We start from the raw sequence: 17450 nt of genomic DNA, 5'->3' as shown, positions 1-17450 counted from the left end.
TTTCTATTTGTGTCTTGACTTTGTCTCATCTCCATAACTCAGAAACCTTGAGACTACCCTGTGATGTTCCAAATGTAATGTTAGCCACACTTAACTGTATAAGATAACAAATATACTGACAGCATTAACTTCATCAGACAGGGATGTGATCACTCAACAGGGCAACCAGTACACACAGGTGTACAGCTAAAGTCCAACAACCACTGCCTTACTAGCAGCTAACCAGGGCAGCTTTTGTTAAACAAACGACTATAGAGTTGGCAGTTGTGCATCTCACAGCCTATGTGGAAAGGGTTATCCACAGAAATATTTGGTGGTTTCTTAAAATGTTTGTTTCTGATTTCTGTATAGGTACACTTTAATCAAAATTTGAGTAATTAAATCCTTTTGGATACAGCCTAGGAAAAAAGTTTTTGCTCAAATAAAATACTGTTCTCAGTAAAAGGACTTACAGAACGCTAAAGAAGTCAAGATTTCTGATGACACTTGGAGTATTAAAATGTGTTATGATTCTCTAATTTTCTATATGCTTAAAATATAAGACGCTGTATGTCATAACCCAGTGCTGTAGCTATATGTCACGCAACTCAAAAATATGTAAAAGGTAATAATGTATTAAAATAATTGACAGGTTAAAACAATCCTTTCATTGTTTCAGGAGGTAGTCATATGATGAGGAATTCCTTCAGATAACATGAATTTGACCCCTAAGATAAATACAGATAGACATTTTTATATAGCATTATGGAAACCCTAGCTATTCATTTATAAAACTGGAAAAATTTGACTGCAGAATTAGGATGATACGGAACCTGAAACTATAAAAATGTTTCAGGTAAGGAGTAGGGGAAGGAGCAACATATGTTCAGCTAGAACTAAGTTATTTTATTTGAAAACACATACAGATTAATATTATTGGAAAACGTAATAGCCTTTTATTTACATAAGGCAGTTATTACATAAGGCAACATGCCATGACAACTTCTATAAAGCAAAATATAAGCAAGTCTTAGCCATTAACAAATTGTGTGTATGCTAATACGAAGCTCCCGATACATTTACATGAAAAAAATTTTATGCAGCCAATCAACATTTTACATTTTCACTCTTCTTCCTCTTTCGTGATTATATTCCATTTACCAAGAAAATAAGTCATCATTTAAAAAGGCAAAAACCCAGGAATGCTACTGAAATACAAAACCAAGAAAACCAAACTCGTAGCTGTTGAGTCGATTCGGACGCATAGCAACCCTACAGAACCGAGCAGAACTGCCCCATAGGGTTTCCAAGGAGTGGCTGGTGGATTCCAACTGCTGACGTTTTGGTTAGCAGCCAAGCTCTTAATCAATGTGCAGTACCCTTTAATTTTTCCAAAATGCAAAAACACTGACGGGGCACCAAATTACTACATTCTGACAAATACTTTGAACGTTTCAATTCAATGTGATCCTTTGGCACTGGTGGTTTTGGAGCTCCTGGCATTAACCTGATGTCCAACAGTTTATCATCAGGGTCAACCTGCTCGAAAGCAGGAGGTTCAGCAGCGTTCACTGCAGCAGAATAGATCCATTTCACACGTCGTTACGCGGTCTGAAGAATACAAACCTAAGCAGGCCAGAGAAGCTCACCCCGCCGTCAGAATATGATCTTTCAATGTCGATTCTAAAAGTTCCTGTTTAGTTTCCATAGCTTAGAACAGAATCTATAAAACCCTTCCTTTTAAAACAAAAAAAGGAAAAATTAAAACTTTCCAGTGCTTGATTTGCTTCCTCAATGCTCAACAATGCACGTTCTGGAGCACGATCCTTAGTGGACCAGCTAGTCCGCACCGCGTCAGCTCCAGAGCTGTTCTGAACCTGGTGCTTTCATTGGAGGGTACCAGAACAGTGTTAAAAGTGCTAATGTTTTAAAAACAATCAATATGGAGAGCCCACCCCTTTGGAGGTAGAAAAACTGAGGCACAGAAAGGTTATATGACACCCATATTTGCACAATTCAGGGAAAAATAAAAGAACAAATAAATCCTCCATGGTTCGTGTTCTGAGCCCTAGATTATACTTTTTTTCACATTGGGTACATTTGAAATAGATTTTTATTTACATGATATTGTTCTACTGAATATCAACTTTTTATTAGGAAACTTTTTGAATGTAGCAAAGTTAATTTTCTTAAAATATAATTTTTGTTGCATTTAAAAGCATGTGAAAAAATGTACATAAAAATAAATGAGTAGTGATAATAGGCCAAATTCTCTTTCCTGTTCTTAAAATTCTTAACCTTTTCAAGTATGCAATGGAAGTGTGAGAATCTGGCCAGATATGAAAAAATCACCTATAAGCTAAAAGATACCTGTGCCCATTGAGCCAACTCAGTGACTCTATAGGACAAAGTAGAGCTGCCCCATAGAGTTTCCAAGGCTGTAATCTTTACAGAAGCAGACTGCCACATTTTTCTCCCATGGAACGGCTGGTGAATTTCAACTGCTGGCCTTTTGGTTAGCAGCCAAGCACTTTAACCACTGTGCCACCAGGGCTCAAGCTAAACAATATCAAAAACCAGACCCATTGCTGTCAAGTTAATTCCGACTCTTAGCAACCCTACAGGACAGAGTAGAACTGCCCCATAGAGTTTCCAAGGATGATTAAAAGAAAAAGAAAAACCCATTGCTGTCAAGTCGATTCCAACTCATAGTGACCCTATAGGACACAGCAGGACTGCTCCATAGAGTTTTCAAGGAGCACCTGGTGGATTCGAACTGCTAACCTTTACCACTACACCACCAGGGTTTCTAGGCTCAGGACAGACCTTTAAAATTCGTCTTCAGTACGACTGTAATGTGAAAATGAGGAATACAGAAAATTGAGGTATTTTATATGATAAACTCTCTTATGATGTGACTGGTATGCAAATTGATCTTTTCTTTTTCCAACTCAAGTTAGCAGACCTCTAGCTATAGATATGAGGAAAACAAATGAAAACTAGCATGGACGTATCCTTGGGATGAAGAGCAATAAATACTAAGGAGCTAATGTTACATTTTTTGTCCCTGAGATGTCCTGCTGGATGGATGAATTACTTCCTTCTTGCAGACACACTGAGAAGGACAACTCTTTCAGACCACTAACGCTAATCCACAGTCTTGAAAAGATTTTAAACTTAACTGTTATTCCCTATTTTCCTACTCAGTTACAGGAAGCCAAAGTCAGGATCAGGTAAGTGTCTGAGAAAATGTGACGTGTGTGGCTTTGTAAACCATCAGAGCATTCTCCCCAGCTCTTTAGAACTAATTGACCAGCTTGGAAAAGCGAGGGATCGCCCAGCAAGAACTATGTACCACAGTGGGGACTGTGCTTATCAACAATCTGCGTCAGTGGATCGAACAGCTCGTCCACACCTGAGAGACGCTGCATCTCCAGTGCTTTCCAGGGATCTGGGAACAAAGAGGAATAAGGAAGCTGAAAGATGACTGCACATTTTAATAGTGCTCTCTTGAAACCCAAAGACCAATATATTGCTGCTGGGATGAATAATGAGTATAACAAATTGGCTTGAAAGTAAGAATTGAAAGAATATTTCTTATTGCTGTACAAAGAGCAGCAAAGTAGATTTCACTAATATTCCATGAGGAAGGACCACCAAAATTACAATGTGAGTGATGAGCAAGACCACTAGTGCGCCAGGGTTAGACACCCTTCCTCCAGGGAACCTTCTCCCAAAGACGGAGGGGTCAGTCAGAACAGCAAAACGTTCCAGGTGATCTCTCAGCTCCAACGCTGGACTAACGAGCAGAACGGGAAGCAATCTTTAAATGCAAAGATTCAGATGAGGAAACAAGGCATCGTCCAAGTAGGAGAAGGAGAAGTGGCCTATTTAAAATATCCACAGTAAATTGTTATAAAAAACATGATGTTTAGAGGAAGCTTTTACACTAGATATTTTGCTCTCAGGTTTAGAGATAAAATTCAAAAACCAGTGTAATAATGCAAACATTTCACATGTATTGGTTTCTCATTCTAGGCCCTCCCCCAAAGCTCTCATTAGGAAGGTTTTAGTTAGAACTGTAAATTCTTTCAGCCTTCACTTTTATATTTTTCTTTACACTTCCAAATGAATTATGAAAACATGAATTTATAAAATAAGTACCATTCAAATCAGAAGTTATATGCTCTATGTGAAGCTTGATTATCTAGTCATACTAATTACTCTGAGGCTAGTGTCACAAACTTGAAACACAATGAACGATGTGAACTTTGTTCCACTGGAAGAAAACCACACCTTAGCGATATAATTTGCTGAACAGTGTAAGTCTAGGAGGGCCTAACTGTGCTTGGGACCAGTCACCCTTAATAAGAGAAGAGCTAGTAATACTCTGGGATTTTCTTTTACTCTAAAAAAATCACAGGAAGGGTCATCCAGAAAAATCACCTCTTAGTATCCAGGGTGTAACTGTGAATTAAAATATAATAAGCACACTGTAGATGCATTTACACTAAGCTTCACATATAAGTTCTATCAAACTTAAAATGATAATTTCCATAAGAAGACACATGAACTTTCTCATTATACTTGTATAGCCATGTGTATTTTTGATTATCTCAAAATTCTTACCTAGAAAATTATTCTTATGCCTACTAAAAGGATATTTGATATTGCTACACTATATTTTTATAAAGTTCAGTTCAATAAATCAAGTCCTGCATTCCTAAAAATACCGATGATTAAAAGCAAGCCTTCAGGAACTGGTAAGAATATTAATGAACACTTTGGGTGTTTATTAACTATCAGTTAACGTAAGATTTAAAATTCTTTTCAAATAATTTTGTTGTTGCCATTAGGCACAAATCACTGACAACCCATGATTACTACATGTGGTTCTAATTCATAAAGGTATTTCTTGCTCTGTATTAAACTATTCTCATCTTGTTTAGCTTCTTTGTTCAACACTTTAGGGAAATATAGAGTCTTTAGAAATGTTCTTTTTGCCTAGAAAATGCATTCTTTTCCTTAGCAAATAACTTTAGTTGGATTTTATTAGATTTCATGTTCTACTTCATGATAATCTACCCAATCCCATCTTTCAGTTTAGCACAGTTCCCTATTCAGATAAAATATGGCACGTGAAATAGGTGAAATACTGCATCACTTCGTGCACATGGAAGGTTACCATGGACAGAATAATGTTATCTTGCATTTAGGAAGTTTAGTGAGAGTTTGAGTGAGCAATTGTAGGATGTTTTGTCATCACAAACAAGGAAATGGCTAAATTGTTCTCAGTTTTGCTAGAAATTCTTTGGAAAAATCACTCTCAAAGTGAATGCATTTTCTAGGCAAAAAGGACACCATCAAAGCTATGTACCAATCTGTAGAAACTAGATTACGCCTAATTGGGTCCTTTAACTAGGTCCTGTATTGACTTGGCCTCCTGACAGAGAAGTCGATATATGTGCGAGTTAACTGTTACTCTCTCATTTAACAGCGTTATTATCAAGTTAGATTATTTATTTCTTCTGAATGGTCATCTAATCAAAAGCCACAGTGCTTGCTAAAAGAGAACTGGATCCCAGTTACATAGACTGAATGCAAATAAAATGCCTCACGCTCCTTAAACCAACGCTTTCATCGGACAACACATGCCAAAAGATTCAGCTTGCTCTAACGTGCCTGTAGTCTCAACTGTCTTCCAAAGAATATACTATTATTTCTAACTGCTGTACACATTTATAGTTTAAACACTGAAATACGAAAGCATAATCAAGGAAGCTGCACTACTCTAATCTAGGAAAACATACGCACCAAAACATAAAAACCAAACCCGTTGCTGTCGAGTGGATTCTGACTCATGGCAACCCTACAGGACGGGGTAGAACTGCCCCACAGAGCTTCCACGGAGCGCCTGGTGGATCTGAACTGCTGGCCTTTTGGTTTCCTAAGAGAACATACACACAGTAATAATCAAATTAAGCCAAGAGTTCAAGTGATAAAGGCACTGACACTGATTTGAGCTACTGATAAAGTCACCCATAAACGGACACTCAATCACGTGCAACCGCTCTTCTCTATTTGCTATTAAAATGGCTTCAGGATGGGGCGGAGGGGTCCAACTCGTTTAGAGAATTAAAAACAAATGTGTACCTCTTATTTGGATAAGTACCTGTTATGGCTTGAATTGGTCCCCCCAAAATATGTGTTATAAATCCTAACCCCTAAACCTGTGGTTATAATCCCATTTGGGAATAGGTTGTCTTTGTTATGCTAATGAGGCAGGATTAGTACAGGGTGTGTCTTACAAAATGTAAAAGGAGTAGATTAAGCAAGCAGAGATGGTGGAAACCCAAACCAGACTAAACCCACTGCCGTCGAGTCAATTCCGACTCACAGCGACCCTAGAGGACAGAACAGAACTGCCCCATAGAGTTTCCAAGGAGAGCCTGGTGGATCTGAACCACCGACCTCTTGGTTAGCAGCTGTAGCACTTGACCACTACACCACCAGGGTTTCCAGAGATGGAGGAAGATAGATGTTAAGCCACATGGAGATCTCCAAGGAACCAGGAAACAGAAGCCGGAGAAAGACCTTTCCCCAGAGCCAACAGAGAGAGGAAGCCTCCCCTGAGAGCTGGCACCCTGACTTTGGACTTCCAGCCTCCTAAACTGTGAGAAAACAAATTTGTTTGTTAAAGCCATCCACTTTTGGTATTTCTGTTATAGCAGCACTAGATAACTAAGACCTGAATGTTATACATGCTCAATGCAAAATAACACAACTACCAGAGAATTTACTGTACAGAATCAGATTTCAAAACAACGCCCCATTTCCAAAGTAATTTAAGTAAGAATATCTGTTCCTTTACAAAAACTAACCAGAAAGAGCCCATCTTTACTTTCCGTTTAAATCATGTTAAAATGCTTTAAAAGAAAAGAGTATTCATGAAAGCTTCCAGGTTAACGACAATGAAAATGAGATTCTGCTCATTAGAGAGATGACACCCAGGCAATCTTTCAGCAACTCCAGGCTCCAGAGGGCTGGGACCCCACCGTGCTGCTGAGCAGTGCTCTGCTGCAAGTGGCTTTAGGGTGTGGGCATCCGTTCACCAGATCACTCATTACGGGGATCTCTTCCACTTCACATCAAATTAGAACCAGAAACCATATCCATTTCCTGTTCCTCAAGCCACCCAACACCCTGCTTCATCCTAGTCTGTTTTCATATTAGATTTGTTCATCTCCCCAATGTTGAAATTGAACTCTTTGAACACCTGTATAAGGACAATCCCGACAGAGACAGTCGTGAACCCGCAGGCCATCCCCAAGAAGTCCACCAGGCCCACGTTGCTCCACTCCCGGAACAGGATGGCGGAGGCCAACAGGACCAGCGTGGTGAACACGACGTAGTAGATGGCCCCGAACACTGAGGAGTCAAAGCACTCCAGTGCCTTGTTGATGTACCTGAACTGGACGATGATGCTGCAGCCCAGCACAGCCAGGAGCACCAGGCACAGGCAGAGGGCTCTCTGACTAGATGGGTTGTTATGGAAGATATCCTGGGCCGCCAGCCCAATGCCCTTGGTGGAAGGCACGGTGAAGCTGCCCAGCAACGAGCAAATGCTGATGTAGACCATGATGTTGGTGGGCCCGTGGGCTGGTGCGATCCAGAAGATAAGCAGTAGCAGCATGAGCAGCACGATGCACAGGTAGCCCACAAACGCTGGAACACAGATGGCAGATGGTGACCCTGGGCAATGACCTGGCCGCCGTCACCCGGGGGGCCCCCACCACTGTCTTTCTCGGGGTGACTGTGCTCCAGAGAGCAGGGTCTGGCCTGGGCTTGGGGCAGGCAGGCACCCTAGAGTTCTGGGTTGAGTTTACCAGATTCATTGATTTCATTCCACAAAAATGATTCTCACCATTATTTTCACCATTAAGACATCCATAGCTCCTAATGGTTTATATATCAATAAATAAGTCCTCTACTTGTGTCGTGTGCCGTCGAGTTGATCTCAGCTCACAGTGACCCTGTGTGACAGAGTAGAACTGCACTGTAGGGTTTCCTAGGCTGTAATCTTTACAGGAGCAGACCACCAGGTCTTTTCTCCATTGGAGCCACTAGTGGGTTCGAACCACCAACCTTTCGGTTAGCAGCTGAGCGAGCACTTAACCATTGTGCCACCAGGGCTCCTTAAGTCCTCTATTAGTAATAGTAAAATCATCGTAAATGCTTTAAAGCTAAAAAAAAAGAAAAGAAAAAGCCATTCACTTGATGGATTTTCTTAGTTTAGACAGTCAATTAAACCTTTTATGGAATGCCTATCACAGGCAGATAGGGGACCTGGCCAGTGGGGCAGGAGGATAGCTGGGAAAGCTGTGAGGGTGTCTGTGACTGCAGCAATAACTGGGGGCTCATACAGTGGGCAGAGGCAAGGAGCACTGGGTTGTGCAGACAGTCCCACACAAGAAAAAATTACCCCATTCTCACAACTTCTAAATGTTTCCTTAAACTTGTCAGTGAAAAAGGTTTATAATAACCAGAACATAGAACTTACTTTATATATTTTAAAAAAAGTTTTACATGAATATATAATGAATTTTTCAGAAATATAACTTCCATGTAAGTTAGGGGAAGACTGTTGTTTCTTTAATCAGAACTTCATCAAGAGTGATTCTTTAATCTGCGAAGCATCTCACAACGTGGATGAATCTGGAGGACATTATGCTGAGTGAAACAAATCAATCACAAAAGGACAGCATTGTATGAGACCACTACTATAAAAACTCATGAAAAGGTTTACACACAAGAAGAAATAATCTCTGATGGAGGGGAGGGGTGGAGGGAAAAATACTAAATAGGCAACAGATAAGTGGTAACTTTGGTGAAGGGCAAGACAGTACACAATACTGGAGAAGCCAGCACAACTTGTTCAAAGCAAGGTCATGGAAGCTCCACAGACACATCCAGACTCCCTGAGGGACCCAATTGCTGGGCTGAGGGTTGTGGGGACCATGGTCTCAGGGAACATCTAGCTCAACTGGCATAACATAGTTTATAAAGAAAATGTTCTACATTCTATTTTGGTAAGTAGCATCTGGGGTCTTAAAAGCCTGTGAGAAGCCCTCTAAGATATTCCACTGTCTCACCCCGTCTGGAGCAAGGGAGAATGAGGAAAACCAAAGACACAAGGGAAAGATTAGTCCAAAGGACTAATGGACCACAACTACCACAGCCTCTACCAGACTGAGCCCGGCAAAATGAGATGGTGCTCGGCTACCACCACTGACTGCTCTGACAAGGATCACAATACAGGGTCCCAGACAGAGCTGGAGAAAAACGTGGAACAAAATTCTAACTCACCAAAAAAAAAAAAAGACTAGACTTACTGGTCTGACAGAGACTGGAGAAATCCTGAGAGTATAGCCCTCGGACACCCTTATATCGGTATCAGTAATGAAGTCACTCCTGAGGTTGACCCTTCAGCCAAAGATCAGACAGGCCCAAAAAACAAAATGAGACCAAATGGGCACAGCAGCCCAGGGGCAATGACCAGGAGGCAGGAGGGGACAGGAAAACTGGTAATGGGGAACTCAAGGTCCAGAAGGGGAGAGTGTTGACATGTCAAGCTGGCAACCAATGTCACAGAACAATATGTATACTAATTGCTTAATGAGAAACTAGCTTGCTTTGTAAACCTTCATTTAAAGTACAATAGGAAAAAAAAATTTACCAAAAAGAGAGTAATTCCTTATTCCTGAGAATCACATTGCTGATGCAAGACCCCCCCAAGTGTTTGAATCAGTAACAGGACACCCCACATCAATCCGTATTTGTAGCTGCCAGATTCTCAGTGACTCCTCATGTGGTGTAGCTCTGCCTACTTCAATACATCTTCTCATGTAGTTAAGAGCCCTGGTGGCACAGTGGTTAAAGCACTCAGCTGCTCACCAAAAGCTTGGTGGTTTGAACTCACCAGCCACTCCATGGGACAAAGATGTGGCAGTCTGCTTCTGTAAAGATTTACAGCCTAGGAAACCCTGTGGGACAGTTCTACTGCATTTGTCAGAATCCGCTCTAGGGCTGGAAACAGAGCTTGGCAAAGTTAGTAGGGTGTGGATATGCAAACTAGCAAGAAGGCCTTGGGAGGTACCCTCCCACAGGGGACAGAGAGGAGCTCTGGAGATTCTGATGCAGGGCCCCTGGCCCTACTCTGGGGGATGGGGGGAATCCAGGAAGACTCTCCAGGGGGAGGAGACCCTGGAATGACAGCTGAAAGATGTCTGGGAGCCTGACCAACAAACTTGAGAAATGGTAGTGGGGAGGGCAGAAAGAGCAGCGTGTACAAACAAAAGTGTAGGGAAAGTAGAGAATTAGAAACAGTCTGAATGGAAGTGGGCAGCTCTGTCGCGAGAAAGGCAGCAGTGTGGAAAGCAGTTCTCTCAAGGTTCTCTCAAGGGAAGGGGGAGTTGCAAAGGGCTTTTAAGTTGGGAAAGGGTAATCCAGACTACATTTGAGAAGGGCCCCAGGCAGTAAAACGGCTGGAGGTGGCAGTGGGCAGTGGAGAGGGGCAGGAAAGGAGAGGCGACTAGCTGGCCGTGCTGGCGAGGAGGGAGTGAGGACAACATGCCCTAGTGCCCTAGAAACTGTTTGTGAGCACTGTGCAGCTGCAAAAAACAATCCAGACCCAGGAAAACTGTCTGCAGTGAGCAACCTTAATTTCTCATTTTTACCTTTAGTAAAAGCCCCTCAGCTTGGTGACTCTTACTCTACATCAGAATTTTTCAAATTTCTTTTTCTTTCTTTATCTTCCTCAGGAACCATTTTAGACATTATTTCCTAAACGCCCACCCTCAAAAGATTTTACCACCACAGATAAACTGTGTATCTGTTTAGGTACTGTATGTATAGACATGCTTTACACATAAAAAGAGTAAGTTTTTTTTACCCCCAACAACCAATTTTTGCTCTCACTGAGAATTAGTTTTATATGACTATATTCTCTTTAGAGAGTTTTCTTTCTAGTCTTTCCTGTCCTTCCCCTCTTTGAATTTTAGAGCTCACATATCAGGAGTTTGAGAAATACAAACAAGTGCTGATTTCTAATTTTTCTGAGACAGTTACTTGACAAGACAATGGAAAAAAAAAAAAAAGAACCTTTTAATCTAATAAACTCAGTGACCAGAATAATGCCATCTTATATTGTAGGTAAGAAACTCAAAAGTTTTTCATGTTTAAAAAAATATATTTTTTTGCTACCATTATTATCTTCATGCAAATTGTTATGGTGCTATTCAAATGAGACACATTTTTATATAAATAATAAGTTATGACTGGATATATTAGCATCACCCACATTCATCAAGCACTTGGTCTCTACACATTTGCCTATTTTAAGTGTTTCATATTAGTGAAACCATAGTATATTCATCCTCTTGTGTCTGACTTGTTTCACTCAGCATGTTTTCAAGGTTCATCTATGTTGTCAGATGTATCAGCACTTCTTTTCTCTTTACGGCTGGTCACCAGGGACAAAGGGAAGGCGAAAGAGCAATCTCTGTCCAGCTAGCATAAAGTTTTTATTTATGAGGATGGATATTGGTGATGTTTGAACAACACGATTGATGTAACTGGCTTCAATGAATTATACAGGTGGCAAATGCTGAATTGGCAAAAGTTATCTATATTTTTTACAACAATAAAAAAATACAAACGAACAAAGTTCTTCTGAAATTTAAATAAAGTAGCCCTTAAGGGCACTCATACCTAGTTCTCAGATCTTTATTCATATCATTGTACTCTTTCATTTCCACAATATTGGACATATTTTGGTTTTTATGGAAGTGAATATCATACTAATAACTTTAGAGATAAAAAATTACACAGAGATATAGCCTTGACTAATTTCACCATGAATCACTTTTAAAAATTTTACCCACATCTGTTGCTATGCCAATCACTGCTCCTTGAGAGCTACAAAATAACGGCCCATTTTTATGTAATGGAGACATCTATATCTGGATACGGAGGTAGTTGTGTGCCAGCACCCATCTGGAATTGTTGGCGGTCTGTTGTTGTTGTGTGTCTTACAGGAGATTTCCAGTAGAACTTCCTCACAGGGTTTACTACGCGGAAGTCCCTACAGGAGGTCTAAGCCTTTTCTGCCACGGAGCCACCGGTGGGTTCTAACGGCCAGCCTTTCAGTTAGAAGACCAGTTTCACCACTGTGCCACCAGAGCGCCTTGATGGTAGTCTACCGGAAGTAATTTAGTAGAAACCTATACTTTGAGGCCAATGTAATTGTGTAGATTTTTTTTTTTTTTTACTGCATGTGTCAAAAACAGCAAGTTATGATGGGTCAAAAAATAATTTTTTTTTTTAGTGGCACAGTGGTTAGGCTTTGGCTGCAAATCAAAAGGATGGCAGTTTGAATCCACCAGCCGCTCCTTGGAAACCCCACCGCACAGTTCTGCTCTGTCCTACAGGGTCGCTGTGAGTTGGAATCGACTCCCCAGCAACCGGTTACGGGTGGGGAGAGACAAATGAAACCCAGTTTATACTCTCAGAGAGCTTCAAATCTGAGGGGAACACTGCTGCAGACACACAAGCATCACAAAGGAGAGCGACGATGCCGAGGGCAGGCACGGGTCCCTGAGGAGGCCTGGCCACCACTGCAGATGGGGCCCACCCACCACAGGAGTGTGCGGAGGAGCAAGCGACCCCGCTGGGAGGATAAGGTCAAGGCTGGGAGAAGCAGGCGTGTTCACACACAGGCCTCTCAGTGTCTTCACAAGCTGGCAGTCTGCGATGTGCTAGGCTGGGAAGACCAGGCTTACCTGGGGTGGGGCTCACTGGGGTCTCAGCTTTTGGGGAGTGGGAGCGGGCAGCCTGAGAGAACTTTGGGGAAAGGGACATTGGGAAGCTGCAGGCCGGAAAGGTCCTAGAAGGAACGAGAAGGGGCCTCCTGCCTGACGGGAAGATTAGGAAAAGCAGTCTAACAGCAGAGGGATCCAGGGGAGGGATGGGAGAGAGGACAAACAAGTACGGAGGTCTTTTAAGAAGCCAGAGGTGCAAAAGGCTGAAGAGGAACCCATGCAGGGAAAAAGAGTTGAGAGAAAAGGTGCGACAGCTTCCTTTCAGACACCCATTGTGAGGTGTCCTCCAGGAGGTGTTCAATAGTGATCACCAGTGAGGAACAGGGACCCAACCAGGCTCACTCTGGCTCCAACCCAGGCTCCTGAGGCACCTCCAGAAAGAGTCCAGAGTGAGTCCTCACACACCAGAGGGACAGAGCTAGAGAAGATGGAAAGCCTACAGTCGGTGTGCATGATGACAATAAGACGTTTGATAACAGATGAAAGGATAGATCAAATCGTTCAACTAAACCTCCAGGAAGTATCACAAACATACGGTTTTTAAAAGTCAAGATTCCTTGTGCCTTTCTGGGCAAGTTTTCCTGGCAGTGTTGCTAAAAAGGAGTTACCTGGATTGGTCAGCTTCTCCTCCAGCTCAGCCTGAGTCGTCACACTCTCAGATTTGGGGGAGTGGATAATCAGCACGACAGAACCCGCACAGCTTAGCAGACACCCCAATTTGCCCAAAATGTTGAGCTTTTCCTTCAGAAGATAAGAAGCTAAAATGGACCTTCAATAACAAAAAGATATGATTAAAGTTTAAATCAAATGATCTGATCCTTTTTTGCTTACTGCAGACACTTTTCTTTATAAATATTTTAATTATTTTTAATCAATTTTGAAGAATAGAAAGATTAGGAATACTTATTGAAGTGGTTATTTCAACACAAATAGGATTTCATACCAAATCCCTGCATAGCCAATAGTTAAAGACACTATTAACTAATAACATTACTTCAGTATTTATGGGATATACCAGAGTAGGAAAAAAGGGTTTATGATTGACAAAAAAAATAAAAGTATTGGAAAGTAGGATACAAAAATTTCTAAAATAATTACAAGTAATGCATGATCACAACAATGTTAACAAATGTACAAAAGGAAAAAAATAAAAGTGCTAATACTAACTGCATTATGGTAGGAGTATGGGTGATTATTTCTCTTCTCTAATGCCCAAAACTTTTAAATTATGGTCATGTTACTTTTTTAATGAAAAAAAAAAGTATCTTTTATAAAATATCTATAATCTAGAAGCTTGTAGTGTGCTGCTTCTTTCCCTGATGGTATTAGTAGAAGTTAGTACAATCTGTATAACACTAGTATATAATCTGAACTAGAGAACCTGGGTTTTTTTTTAGAGAACCTAGGCTGTCAGTAACTTACAGGACTGGTTATTCTCACTTTCCTGGTGAAGACACTTGGGGGTGTGAACATCAATGGATGAGGGCACACCTGGATTATTTTCCTTTAATCCTCATTTTAAAGATGAGGAAAGAGAACCTTACACAGAATCGGCATTGAACTAAGGCCACTGTCTTAGGCTGGGTCAGCTAGAGAAGCAAAACCAGTAAAGCACATAAATATATATCCCACCCCCAGTGCCCTCAATTCGATCCCGACTCATAGCGACCCTATAGGACGGAGTAGAACTGCCTCATTTAGTTTCCAAGGAGCACCTGGCGGATTCAAACTGCCAACCCTTTGGTTAGCAGCCATAGCACTTAACCACTATGCCACCAGGGTTTCCTAAATATATATAGAGAGATTTATAACAAAGAAACAGCTCACGCGATTGTAGAGGCTGGAACATCCCAAGTCCATGGATTAGGATAGAGGCTTCTCTCGATTCATGTAGCCACAGGGACTGGCAAACCCAAGATCACCAGGTCAGCAAACAGGGCTTTTGCTCATGGAATGTGAACATCATCGAATCCCAAGATAGGCAGGCAAGACCGCAAGGCTTCTCCTGATTCAAGTAGATGCAGGGGCTGGCAAGCCCAAGATCAGCAGGTAAGATGGCAGCTCAAGTCCCAAGAACCAGAGGTCAGATGAACAGGAGGCAGCCACAGGATGCAGAGCGAGCAAAAAGCCAGGATGTCTGCTTATATTTGAATGCAGGCCACACCTCCAAGAAAACTCTCTTTAAACTGATTGGCTATTCACAGTAGATCCCATCATGGGAGTGATCACATATAAACACTGAGAATCATGGCCCAGCCAAGTTGCCACACAATCTTAACCATCACAGTCCACCCCTTGTTAACTTGGCACATGTACACATCTCCTTAAACCATACATAGTCTCTGAGTAAAGACAATTATAAAGTCATACTTGTGCCTAACATGATACAACTAACACACGTACAACCGAAAACGCACTAGCCTCATTTACATCTTTTATTTAATAAGTGAAGAAAAAAATATTTGATGCACACATATAAAGCAGAAATACTTATAACAATTATAGTCCCAGTTTCTGCAACTGGTCACATGGCCATAACTGGTATTTAGAACCACCTTCTTCTACCAACCATTCGGTATTCCCTTTGCCCTCAGCAAGCACCTCAGTTGATCATGGTTCTTTGCCTGGTGGGGTGACCCAAACCTTCATTCCTGAAGCGTCTGGGCCATTAGCAGTCATCTTGGAATTGGGTTGCTGTAGTTTTCCATTGACTTTAATCATAGGGCAAGGTAGTACTAACAGATGTCCTAAGGGATCTCCTGCATCCCAGACATACGATTCTTTACCTCCATTATGTAATATCAATCCAATTTCCTCTTGATAATCAGGATCAATCACACCAACCACTACGGTAACTTCTTTCTTTGCCTGTTGATCCAGAGGCGTAAGGAGCCCAAGGGGGCTGGTGGCATTCTTAGCTTCCAGTTCAATGGAATCTGTGATATGTCCCCAGGTGGGAGTGTTCCTCCCTTTGAAACTAACACCTCTAGACCTACAAAACGTAAGGTTGCAGGGACAGGAAGCAAAGATCTTGGGGGGGCTCACTTGGGGTAATAGTGAGTGGTATTACCTCCATTTCCACCCTTCCATTCCTGGAACCATGTGTCCTGGTTATCTACTGCTACTATAACAAAAATACCACAAGTAAGTGGCTTTAACAAAGAGAAATTTATTCTCTCACTGTCTAGTAGGCTACAAGTCCAAATTCAGGGCATCAGCTCCAGGGGAAGGCTTTCTCTCTCTGTCAGCTCTGCAGGAAGGTCCTTCTTATCAGTCTTCCCTCGGTCTAGGAGCACCTCTGTGCAGGAATCTCAGGTCCAAAGGGCACGCTCTACTCCCGGCGCTGCTTTCTTGGTGGTGTGAGTTTCCTATATCTCTCTGCTCATTCTTTTATATCTCAAAAGAGATTAGCTTAAGATGCTATCTAATCTCATAGACCTCATCGGTATAACTGCCACTAATCCAACTTATTACATCATAGTGATTTACAACACATAAGGAAATCACATCAGAACATAAAATGGTAGACAATCAGACAATCAAACAAGAGAATCACGACCTAGTCAAGTTGACAGATATTTTGAGCGGACACAATTCAATCCATGAAACCATGAATCCTGGCTATGGGAGAAACAGCACTGTATATTGGATGTTGGTTTAGAGCATATACAGCCTCCTGAAGAACACTGCCCCAACCCTGCAAGGTATTGCCAGCTAGCTGGCATCATAATTGGGTCTTTAGAAGGCCATTCCATTGTTCTATCAAGCCAGCTGCTTCAGGACGATGGAGAACATGGTAAGACCAGTGAATTCCATGAGCACGGGCCCATTGCTGCACTTCATTTGCTGTGACGTGAGTCCCTTGATACGAGCCAATGTTGTGTGGGATACCATGATGATTGATAGGGCATTCTATAAGTCCATGGAGGGTAGTTTTGGCAGAAGCATTGCATGCAGGGAAGGCAAATCCATATCCAGAGTAAGTGTCTATTTCACTAAGCACAAAATATTGCATTTTCCATGACAGAAGTAAGTGCTCCAGTGTAATCAACTTACCACCAGGTTGCTGGCTGATCACTTCGAGGGAAGTTGCCATATCAGGGACTCAGTGTGAGTCTCTGCTGCTGGCAGATTGGGCACTCAGCAGTGGCTGTAGCCAAATTGGCCTTGATGAGAAGAAGTCCATGTTGCTTAGCCCATGTATAACCTCCATTCCTACCACCATGGCCACTTTGTTCATGAGCCTATTGAGCAATGATGGTTGTAGCTTCCACAGAATGCATCACCCTTTCCACTTGATTGTTGAAATCATCCTCTGCTGAGGTCACCCTTTGGTAAGCATTCACATGAGACACTTCTTTGGCCCATTCTGAGAGGCCTATCCACATACCTCTCCTCCATAAATCCTTGTCTCCAATTTTCCAATCAAGCTCCTTCCAATTCCCTGACCATCCAGCCAAACCACTGACCACAGCCCATGAGTATAAAATCACACATCTGACCATTTCTCCTTCAAAGCAAAGTGAACAACCAGGTGCACTGCTCAAAGTTCTGCCCATTGAGAGGATTTTCCTTCATCACCGTCCTTCAGGG

General features: G+C 41.9%; 1 protein-coding gene across 5 annotated transcripts in view; it reads right to left on the bottom strand.

Moving 5' to 3' along the window:
* Window positions 1-864: 864 nt before the first annotated feature.
* NIPA1 (NIPA magnesium transporter 1) overlaps window positions 865-17450 on the bottom strand; it is a 100230-nt gene continuing 83644 nt past the window's right edge. For all 5 annotated transcript variants that reach the window (XM_064296208.1, XM_064296209.1, XM_064296211.1 and 2 more), the window contains 2 exons: window positions 13466-13626; window positions 865-7704 (listed from right to left, as the gene is read on the bottom strand). In XM_064296208.1, coding sequence (XP_064152278.1) covers window positions 7193-7704; window positions 13466-13626 — 673 coding nt within the window. In that variant the 3' untranslated portion in view covers window positions 865-7192. The remainder of the gene's footprint in view (window positions 7705-13465; window positions 13627-17450) is intronic.

This window comes from Loxodonta africana, chromosome 13 (genome assembly GCF_030014295.1).
Source record: "Loxodonta africana isolate mLoxAfr1 chromosome 13, mLoxAfr1.hap2, whole genome shotgun sequence".
Taxonomy (NCBI): domain Eukaryota; kingdom Metazoa; phylum Chordata; class Mammalia; order Proboscidea; family Elephantidae; genus Loxodonta; species Loxodonta africana.
This window is presented reverse-complemented; position numbering and strand designations above follow the sequence as displayed.